We start from the raw sequence: 11977 nt of genomic DNA on the forward strand, positions 1-11977 counted from the left end.
CATACTGGAGAGACAGATATGTCTCCCAGAGGTTGCCAACCTCTGGAACAAACTCCCATTTCATGTAAAACAGAGCTCCTCAATGACCCTATTTAAGTGTAACCTGGACAACCGGATGAAAAACTGTAAGTTTACACAGAGGATTTCACCTATGTCCCTTGTAGACAGGACAGTCAGTGCTAATTTTAGATTCATGCCCAAACATAGACTATATATATTGGTCCATAAGGGAACAAAGGTATAACATGACTAGGCTTGTAGAGTCCTTAGGGCCAATTGCCTAGTAACCTCTTATGATCCCATGATCCTTTGGTAATGAATACACTTCAACTGCAGCTAAAACTAAATCAGAATAACATTTGCTGAAAAGAAGCAGTTTTATTAACAAGCTGAAAGAGTCCCTAACTTATGACTTTATCTTGGAAACCAAATTTTTCATCTTGCAGTCCAAATATATGCTGCTGGGTCCATTTGTTGAATCTTAGGCTAAAACAATCAGCTGAAAAGGCAAGTGAATAAGTCTATAAATGTGTATGCAGTTTTGGAATGCTCAGAAGTGTTCCAGTTCTAGGATAAGAAATTTTAATGAATTCAGAAAAATTTAATGAAATACAGTCGTTCATATGCAAATCATTTAGAATGTCAATTGTAGTGAGTTAATTTAATTCAAAATCACATTATAATTAAAATGTATAGTTGATATAAATGACCCATGCCATAAGAATCACAAATCACCACTGACCAGCATGCATGTGTCTTACTGATTTTTCAAGTTGCACTTTTATTGGCAGCTTTCTTTCTTTAGGAGTTAAACTGTAATAGGTGGGTGGACAGGCTTCATCATAATAGGTTCATAGGTTCATAGGTTCATAGGTTGGTACTAGGCTATCGGCCCTAGGGCCTATGCAAGCCTAGCCATAACAATTCCCTGGATATTTCTTCCCACAATATTTACTTCTCCAGGCCCCTGTCTAGCAGGGTGACTGACATGATCCCCGGGGTGAATTTCCTATATAGGTTCATAGGTTGGTACTAATGTCTCTAATGTCATTGACACATTTTTCTTCTTCTTCTTCTTCTTTTCCTTTCGTCTGCACCCATTAGGGGTCGTCACAGTGGATCATCTGTTTCCGTTTCTTCCTGTCCTCTGCATCTTGCTTTGTCACACCAGCCACCTGCATGTCCTTTCTCACGACATCCTTAAACCTTGTCTTAGGCCTTCCTCTTTCCCATTTATCTGGAAGCTCCATCCTTAGTATCCTTCTGTTAATATACCCAACATCCCTCCTCAGCACATGTCCAAACCAATGCAATATCACTTCTCTGGCTTTGTCTCCAAACCGTCCTACCTGAGCTGACCCTATAATATACTGATTTCTAATCCTGTCCATAATTGTCACACCCCATGCAGATCTTAACATATTTAACTCTGCCACCTCCAGCTCTGACTCCAGTCTTTTTATCAATACCACCATCTCCGACTCATATAGCATAGCTGGTCTCACTACCATCTTGTAGACCTTCCCTTTCACTCTTACTGGTAACCGTCTGCCAAAAATCACTGCTGATACTCTTCTCCACCCACACAGCCCTGCCTGCACTCTCTCCTTCATCTCTCTTCCACATTCACCATTACTCTGAACTGTTGATCCCAAGTATTTAAACTCTTTCACCTTCGCCAACTCTACTGCGTCCTACCTTTCATTCATACACATATATTCTGTCTTAGTCCTGCTGACATTGATTCCTCTCCTCTCTAGAGCATATCTCCACCTCTCCGGGGTCTTCTCAACCTTTTTCCCTACTCTCACTACAAATCACATTATCATCCACAAACATCATAGTACATGGGGACTCTTGTTTCATCTCATCTGTCAACCTGTCTATCACCATTGCAAATAAGAAAGGGCTCAGAGCTAATCCTTGATGTAATCCCACCTCCACCTTGAACACAGACATCACTCCCACCTCAGAGCTCACCACTGTCACATTGCTCTCATACATATCCTGTGCCACTTTTGCATACTTTTCTGCCACTCCCAAATTCCTCAAACATTACCACAACTCCTCTTTATGCACCCTTTCATATGTTTTCTCTAAGTATACAAAGACACAATGCAACTCCTTCTGACCTTCTCTATACTTCTCCATCAACACTCTCAGAGCAAACATCACATTTGTAGTGCTCTTCCTTGGCATGAAACCATACTAATCATCACCTCTCTTCTTAACCTGGCTTCTACTACTCTTTCCAATAACTTCATTTTATGGCTGATCAATTTTATCCTTCTGTAGTTACTACAGCTCTGCACATCGCCCTTATTCTTAAAAAATGGTATCAATACACTTCTCCACTCCTCAGGCATCCTCTCACTTTCCAAGATTTCATTAGACAATCTGATTAAAAAACCCTCTACCATCTCTCCTAAACACCTCCTTGCTTCCACAGGTATGTCATCTGGACCGACAGCGTTTCCATTCTTCATCCTCTTCATAGCTGTCCTTACTTCCCCCTTGCTAATCCATGGCACTTCCTGATTCACTTTTCCCACATCATCCAACCTTCTCTCTCTCTCATTCTCTTCATTCATCAGCCCCTCAAAGTACTCTGTCCATCTGCTCAACACACTCTCCTCACTTGTGAGTTCATTTCCCTTGTCATCCTTTATCACCCTAACCTGCTGCGCATCTTTCCCAGCTCAGTCCCTCTGTCTAGCCAATCACACACATTTTCAAAAGCTTCCTGGAAAGGATGATTTAAAACACTCTTCTATCTTTAAATACTGCAAATTAGTTGCCATTATTCATTTATTTATATCTGTTTACCAGGATAGTGCATTGATCTCAATGGACCATTTGCAGGCAAAACTTGAGTAATTGGATCACATAAGAAATTAACAAAACATATTTACAGATACAAGATACGTTAAAGAAAATGAACTTATTTACAAATAAAAGAATGTGCTCCAACATTTAGTTCAAGAAGTATTTTACAGTATCAAAACATGGATGGAAAAATAGAATCATGTTTAGCAGAGATTTTGGATAAGCTGTAGCACAATTTTTTTTGACGGTGCAGTGGTGCTGCAGTAGTGTTGTCACCTCACAGCAAGAGGTTCTCTAGTTCGATTCTTGGCTGGGGTGCCTTCTGTGTGAAGTCTGCATTTCCCCCCTGTGCTCATGTGGGTTTCCTCCAGGTAATCCTGTTTCCTTCCACATTTGAAAGATATGTGTCTAGAGTGTTTCTCCTTGGGCCTCTGCTGAAAATTGGCTATGTTCCAAGTTGGACTATCCTGGTTAACAAATGTTAAAAAAAAAGAGGAGCCGAAAGGAGCAGAAGTGTAAGAGATGTGAAGAAAAGAGGAGATATGATGAATGAGAGGCAGTAAGTGAGCAAATGACAAGATGAGATAAGAAAGAATGAAATAGACATAAAAAGGTGTGAGAGACCTGCAAGGGTCATGTAATAAGACCAGTGTGAGTGCAGTTGCTCTTTGTTTGGGCGATGAGGTGTTCCTTGAGATGCTGGTTGAAGTCTGAGAACTTGTGGATATCTCTGATGGAGAGAGGAATGGAACCCCATAGTAAAGCTACTAGGATGGAGAATGCATGATCAGTGCAATGAAGTTTAGATTTTAGAATTAGTAGGGAGGGCTGAGACTGAGAGATACCCCTGAGATTATCTGTGTGGGTTTTGATGAAGAGTTTATTTTAGATTCAGTTTCCTTGTATAAAGTTTAAGGTCCACTAATGTTTTTGTAAGGTTTGTTCTACCAAAAAGAACAGATAAAAAGGCTTTTTCTGAAACATTCATTGCTTCATTGAAAAATTGTTTGGTGCTTAAACTGTAAATATGCAAATAGTGTGTGTTAAAAATAATAATAAATAATAGTAAAATAATGCATGTTTATCAGTTCTTAGTTGTTTCTGCATCTTCACACTCTGTTTGAATGGCAGCTTCTGCCATTATCACTGTTCATGTTGTTCCACTTTTAGATTTGTCCTGTTCTATGACTGGACAAGAGGCTGATTAGGACATGTTAGTATACCCTATTACTGTCTGGTCACCAGCTGTGGTGAACAATGTGAAACTTCATGCTCTACATCTATGCTGTGGTGGTAGGGTAGAATATACGCTGGTCATTTTTGGTTAAAATAGATCTAATCTTCAGGATTTATTTATTGCATAAGGAACTGTGACATTTTAACGACTATATGGATTTATGGTTAAGTGTGGATGTTCCTAAGGTACACTGTTGGCAGTACTTGCAACTTATGGATTCATTTGCTAATGATGTGATACCTCTAATGGATATTTGCACTGTGTATGGTATTGTGATGAGAAAGATAGTAATAGTTTGGCTGGGTATAGTATGGGGAATGTTAAGCAGTCAGACTTAAACAGTGTGCCCAAAACCCCCACAATTTATTTTAGGCTCTGAAAGTTAAGGGATTAATGTGTGTTTGGTGTCAAAATCAGTGGATGGATGGGATGGAATGGAGATGAATGTTGGTGTGATGAACAAAGTTTTGTGTTGCACATTCAGTAGTATTTATACTTTTTAAAGTGGTCCACATATGGCAGAATTCTCCAAGTGGCCTTCGAGGAAAGATGATTGAATTATAGCTTATATTGTAGCTGTCAAAATTCAAAAGTTAGTTATTAGCATATGATGGGGAAGATCATTGATAATGTTACCTGACCTATTTCATAGTCCATTCCAGAAACTAATACTGATGTATCCTGGATCCTAAATGGCATAGTACAGGACACTGTGGTTGCTGGGCATATGTTTCCTCTGGATTAGACAAGTAGTACTTGTAACATTACTTCCTATTTTCAAACTATGGAAGATTGTACTGGAAGACTGGACTTTTGAACTAAATCTTTACAATACTCCTTGAAGATGTACACAGTCAGAAACAAAAGAAATATTTGATTGCAAAACAATATTAAAAAATGATGGCATGGGCTTTCCTATACATGTATTCAGATATGGTCACAGATAAGAATGGAGAGTTAAAGTTACCCTGTATATTTGTCCCATACTTTGAATATTCCTTCTTAACTTTTAATGGCATATAAGATATTGACTTTTTAGGGCTGTGTCTAAGTAATGCTTGTTAAAGTTAAAGCTGTCCAGTACTATGATGTTTTTGTGTCTATCACTTGTTCTCTTACGTAACAGTATTTTTATTTATTTTAGTTTACATTTGTTGACTGGGCTAGTCCAACTGGATACATGTCCATTTTCAGTGGAGGCCCGGGGAGAAAAGCTCCACATAACATAAGTGCATTACTAAGATTTAACAAATTTTACTAGTAAATACATTTTAGCCAAGAGTATACTAGTAAATACATTTTAGCTTAAGAGTAAGGAAAAAGTCTTCTAAGCTAACATATCATGTATGGATATACATGCAACAAAAATATAAGGTAAGTAAAATTGAGCACTATTTGAACTTTAAGAAGGTTTTACAAACAATGGTGTTAGTAGAAAAGGGAATAGCTAGTTTGTGTGAGTGAGAAGAATAGAGTCAGGAGACAGTGGAGGAAGTTAGTCTGGGTTTGCACAGGGGCATAGCCACTGCGATTTAAGGTATGGTTTGAGCTTGGATTTAAATAGGGTAGTAGAAGGTAGGGAGGTTAGATCAGTAGGGAGGGAGTTCCAGGTTTTACCCACTTTGTTAGAGAATAGAGAGTCTCCAGCCAGATTGTTGGTTTTACATATCTGTACCATTAATTTGTTTGAAGAGTGCAGGGTTTTCAGGTTATTGTAGAGGGTGATTAGATTAGTTAGTATTGGAGTAGATGTAGGATTAAACAGTATCTTATAGACAATAGCTAGCTGGTTTGATAGAATAAAATTTGGCAATTCTAACCACCCTAGTTGATTAAGATTGTTACAATGATGGGTTCTATAGGTAGAGCCAGTTGCAAATCGGCAATATTATTGTAGGAGCTAGCTAGCTTGTTCAGATTGCTTTTGCATAGTTTGGTATAGATAGGGGATGTATATAGTAGGGTTCAGATAAGGTGGGTCCGGACAATAGTGGTCCTGGCTAGTGGGGTAAGAAAGGGTTTGATCCTGTAGAGGGAACCTAGTTTTTTGTTTACTGTTTTTATAGTGTTGTTAACATGTGGCTCAAAGGTGAGGTGGTTGTCGATTAGTACTCCAAGTAGTTTTGCAGTAGAGTCTGGAGATATGATTGTACCATTACTAGATGTGATTGTGAAATGTAGTGGGGGGGGCTCTGCGGGTGGGAGTAAATAGTAGCATTTTTGTTTTTTTTGGGTTCAGGATGAGACATCGTTGAAGAAGCCAATTCTCTACTTTGTTAAATGTGTCTTGGGTTAGGGAATGCAGTTGTGAAAGTGAGGAGGCTGAGCATATTAGTGTAGAGTCATCTGCATATTGGATACAGGTGGCTTGAGGTAGTACAGTGTGTAGGTTGTTAGTAAAAATAGAAAAGAGGAGAGGACCCAATATGGAGCCTTGAGGGACTCCAAGGGCAATTGGTAAATGGGAAGACAAGTTTTGTTGCCTATTATTTAGATAGGATTGGAACCATTGTATAGCAAGTGGATCCAGTGAAAAGTTGCTAAGCATTTTTATGAGTAGCTGGTGGTTGACCATGTCGAAGGCTTTTGACAGGTCAATGAAGAGGGCTGAGGAAAGAGTGTTGCTACAACTAGTATTCTTAGAAGATGATGAGATTTGTGTACATAAAATAGTCTGCAGAACTCATTCTGTTTTATGATGCTGTTTATAATTTGTTGCTATCTGTGTTGCTTTTCTAAATATGAATCTGCAATAGGTACTGAGTGGGTCAGAGCATTACACTGTTAATCAGATTTAAACAAATGAGACATTTACTTTATGAAACAGTTATGGAATATCTGAAATTCATTCACAGGGGTATGTGCTGTATACATTAAAAACAGGAGGATCATGCAAGATAAAAGTAGCAGAATTCTTGGATGAGTAACCAAAATGTTAGAAGACAGAGAGTATGGAGACTTGTATGGTCTTCAGCCAGATGTGTAAGACTTTGACACTAAAATATTAATGAATAGATTAGAATGAACTTGCAGTCCAGCCTGTTGTAGTAACATGGACAAAGAACCAGCTAATGATTGTTACAAGATAAGCAGACTGTTGGCAGGCAGCACATGCGACTTAAGGATAAGTCCATAATTCCATTTTTCCATCCACATTTTGACTTTGTAAACTGCTTTTTGAATTAAATGGTGTAGCATATTGCAGAAAATTCAGTATGCTCCTTGAGTAATTATGTGTTTTAAATCCTTTGATCATCTATGTCAGGAATTCTGGCTACCAAAGGAAGATTTCTGGATATATTTCATATAAGACATGCCTTCTTCCATTCACCCTTCAAACATAGTTTCAATATGGTGGTTGTATCATTGGAAAAGACTAAGGGCTCTGGGTGGTGGCCTTTGTTTACAAAGATTGCAATCTTCACATCTTTAACTTTAGCACATTAAAGACTATGGAGTCCAGACTATGAATTTGATCACAGAGCATGTATAGTTATTTTTCCAAGGTCTCAACAGATGCACTCATGCTGCAGGAGTAAGTTTTACATAGACTGGACAAATGTCCTTGATTTTTAGGACATAAGATAAGACTTGTCTTTAGAGAGTATTGGATCTCAGACAGAATGATGGCCAAAGGTAACAATCTCTCAGGGTAATGTGGTGAATGTCCAACAGAGAGAGCAAATACCCTTCATATATTTTGGACCTCTTTGGGGGGGGGGGGGTTGTGTATCTGGCAGAGGTGGAGTGACAGAAGATCTGGTGACGTCTTTCAGAAGTAATTTCCTCTGAAGGCTAGTAGCTGAATTTTTGGGTTTCTATCTAGAAAAAGCATCATTAACGAATGCCTAGAAAAGGTGGTTTCTTCGGGTATCAGTGATATTACCTTTATCTAACTCAGTACATGGATGGATAACGTGCTTAAAAGGATACACAGTGTTTTGTGTTTTGCAAGAAGCACGGATGCTCTGTTGGAGATTCCAACCAGGCTCCTATATACGACTTCATAAAGAGACATACTTATGGCAATCATTTCTTGTTTATTTCTTTAATAGGGTGTTTTTGATAGATGTTCAGCCTATTTTACATATAACTCAGGGAACAGATCACCCTTTGCATATTTAATAATGCTATAGTGCTAGAGTTTTTACTATATGTTAATTAGCATTTGTTTTACTGTTTGAAGTTCCTGCTTTAGTTCTTAATAGCATTCTTCTTAGGTAGCTTCATACATGTGACTCTGGTGTAATCTTTGTGCTTTATGTTATTTGTTAAAATATTGTTGTACACTGGAATTTTGATTTAGTAGAAAAAAGTAGTGCCATTCATTTTTAATGTTTTAATAGGTACCATTGTAGGATGTCAGGTAGGAACCATTTGCCTGTTTGTTGATAATGCACCATATTACAATACACTGCAATATTCTTTACAACAAGGCTAAAAAGTGACTTAGGAAGACTGGAATGATATACATATGGCTGCTTTATTTTAATGCAAAATGTGCATAAACATGCAACTGGGTTGTATGCAAAGACTGAAAGGAGTACAGATCTGGTGTTGAATTAATAATGAACTGAAACAAGTGGGACCTGGGCAGTGTTGTATCAAGAGTGGGGTAAATTGGGCACGTGCTGTGGGTGTCAACTTGTATGGTGGAGGCACAAAACAATAAAACAATGATAGCTTATAAACTTTGAATTAAGTGATCATGATCACTCAATAGACAGCTTACAATCTGTCTGCCAAACTGTCCTTTTTAAGGTGATAACCTACCTTAAAAATGAACATATGGATGGTTTATAATATAGCTATAAGAAACCATATTCATGCTCCCTTAATGACAGCTTGTAAACTGTTAAACTGCTGTTGAAAAGAGTTAGGCACTTTACAACCCAGCTTTAAGCAATTGCCATTACAATCAGATTCAGCCAGTGATGATGTAGGGGGTGGGGGTGGGGGTGGAGATGGGTGTTATGCCCAGAACAGCAACCCCTTGATACAATCATATCAGGCAAAATATGTTTTGCCATACGATGGCAGAAAGTGGTGGTTTAATGGTGGTAGAACTCCACAGGAAGAGGCATTAATGGAAAAGTAGCAGGAATCTATTATCCCTGTAAATGAGCAGTTGTTGCAACCCTACATAGATTGTGCTGTGCATTTTTTGTGACCTTATTATCCAAAGGCCAGAGCACACAAGCAATTTGGAGTAGGGCAAATGTGTGCCCAATAAACAACAGGAGCATGTAAACAGTCTAGAAGACAATAAATGTAGACAGGAGGAAAGAGAGCATTATAGAAACTTCTGAGTTCCTAAAGGGAATCTATTGATAATAAGTTGATACTGTCTGTATATCTAAAAAAATAATAATAATGCACATGCAGTATAAATATGTAAGGTTGACTGCTCAGAAAATCAACAGGGACATATTCCTTACTAGAAAAGTTATGGGGATTAGAGAATACTTTCTGAAGAACCTGTGACATATTTATAAATGCATAATGCGTACATTAACTAATTTGTATTGGAAATTGAGATTAGTTTCTAGTAAGCCAGAATGTACAGCTCCTCCATAACATAATGGCAAAGTTCTGAAAGAAACTGCCCTAATCCGCTGTGAAAATCTTTGTTCCTGTGAATGTCTACATCTGTAAAAAACTAGAGAAACAGTGACATTTAAAGTGCTTTGCTGGCTTGACTTTTCTATGTTGTTCTTACTGATACTAAATGAAACATTATTATCACCATAATAGTCTGTCTGTATGTTTCTCTAGGGACTATGAATGCTGGACAAGTCTTCATTATGCTGCATTTGGTGGATATACTCAGACAATGCACCTACTTTTAGAAACCGATTTAAAGCTAATAGACCGGACAGAAGATGAAGGAGTGAGTATAAAAACAATACATGAATGGGAGCCATCAGAAGACCTTTTTCAGATAACACTTATTACACCATGCTATAGTCCATCTATCATATGATGCTATAAATTGTTTTTCTCAGATGATATATGGCATGATAACAAGCCAAGTACTTTTAATGAACTCTTAACTGGCTCTTAAACAAAAACTGGTTAGCATGATTGCAAGACCATAAAGAACTTCATAGTTTAGCATTTTATGAGTGCTGATAAACTAGGCTACATCTGCATGAAGAATGCACAAAACTTAGTACTATACACTAACTTCAGTGCTATCCAACTAAAACTATTGTTGAAATAGAAGGGCATTTATCAATTTCTGCAATGAAAAAAACTTCCATACGTTCATAGGTTCATAGGTAAGAACAAGGCTAGCTGCATTTTTAGGCCATTTCAAGCCTAGAAAATTTCTGTTCTTGTGCTCAAATTAATTTTGTTATTGGATTGCTTTACCCACCCCATGGTAGGTAATACCCCTAAAGAGAATAACTGGGATCATAGCATTGATAATTTGAAGGAACCCATGCAAAGGATAAAGCACTGATGAGCTACCATTAGTAGTAGACGGGGCAGTCCTGGGGTAGATCCATTAGTAGTAGACGGGGCAGTCCTGGGGTAGATTTTCTGTTTCTCATCCATAAATCCATGTTGCACTTGTATATGGATAGCAGTGAACTTTCATTTATGTGGATGAGGAGTCTGTTTCAGAGCAGCAGTATCTTCAGCAAGATATACATGTCTCTCCAAACAATTTGGTGATTTTGCGGAAGTGATTTAGAACCCTAAACTGAGTATTTCAGATGCCATTCGACTTGCTGATGTGCAGTAAATCCATCAGTATTAGGTCAAAGGATGACTTGTATGCCAGGCATAGGTGACCTCCTAGCAGTCTGTAGGATACCAAGGATAGTGACGGGTTTGAGGTGGTCAATGTAGAACATGTTAATTAGGCCATGTATCTTTTTAGTAAGGTGCCTCTGTGGGTGTTTCACTCATTGCATGTGACTAAACAGATACATGCCAAATGGGGCATTTTACTCAATGATTGGCCTAATGAGGGCTGGGAAAGGGTGACAATGTCATCCCTAGATCTAAATACAGTCCATTTGTTTATAATCTATGCAATATAGAAGGATTTTCTTATGATAATGGACATATGTTTGTCAAAAGTTAGTTCACCCTCCACGTTAAGTTTCTCAAATTCAGAACTGGGTCAACTCTAAGGGCAAATTGTCAAACTGGTAGTTCCCTGAGGTGGCTGTCTTTCCACAGGATCAATAATGTATTTTTGGCATTAGAGTTTAATTCATGATTTTGGCACCAGATATTTATTTGGGACAAACCTTCCTGCAGTATGGTTAATTCAGTTGGTGATTCAGCTTGTTTGTTGTACTTCCAACCCATTTCTGTTTAATTTTTGCAAATCTCTGTTTAACCCATCCAGACTGACTGTGTCACAGGAATCTGGATTAACTAAAATGATATCATGCATATTCATGCATGCTGATTGTTTACGAAATTTCTTTGAGTCTAAGGTATCAGTTTCAGTGTGTTTCTTGCCCAAATGGTCTCTTAGTATGTTGTGTTTGTTGTATTTGTAAACTTATTATGGGATCTCTGATGTTTAACATTGACTTCTCTGCTCTCCAAATCACAAACAAAGTTAATAAAGTTTACAGATGTTTGCATATCCAATGTCATCCTCTAGTCCTCCTCTGGTACAGTCACTCCAATGTGAGCATTCATTTGTTAATAACTCGGGTACTAAAAACAGGCTCAAATTAAATGCCAAAAAATGCAATGTTACCACATTCAATAAGCAACCCCTCCCTCCCTTCATACCTCCCTAGATCTCAGAACATTGGATGGATAGTTCCCTCTCATTTGACCAGTATCCTGTAATGGCATTTCAAAAGCCCTTTTACCATGTGCAACTCATTACAAAAGGTATATATCTACAAGATCAAAAGAAGTCCTTACCTCATTATATTT

The 11977-nt window shown here is 38.0% G+C and overlaps 1 protein-coding gene across 1 annotated transcript in view; it reads left to right on the plus strand.

Annotated features, from left to right (window-relative positions):
• The window catches only part of LOC122797756 (transient receptor potential cation channel subfamily A member 1-like), a 1191690-nt gene that overhangs the window by 750233 nt on the left and 429480 nt on the right, over positions 1–11977 (plus strand). The window contains exon 14 of the mRNA XM_044066280.1: positions 9839–9953. Within this exon, the coding sequence (XP_043922215.1) occupies positions 9839–9953 (115 nt within the window). The remainder of the gene's footprint in view (positions 1–9838; positions 9954–11977) is intronic.

The sequence above is a fragment of the Protopterus annectens genome, chromosome 3.part1, assembly GCF_019279795.1.
Source record: "Protopterus annectens isolate FY-2018-M chromosome 3.part1, PAN1.0, whole genome shotgun sequence".
Lineage (NCBI taxonomy): Eukaryota > Metazoa > Chordata > Ceratodontiformes > Protopteridae > Protopterus > Protopterus annectens.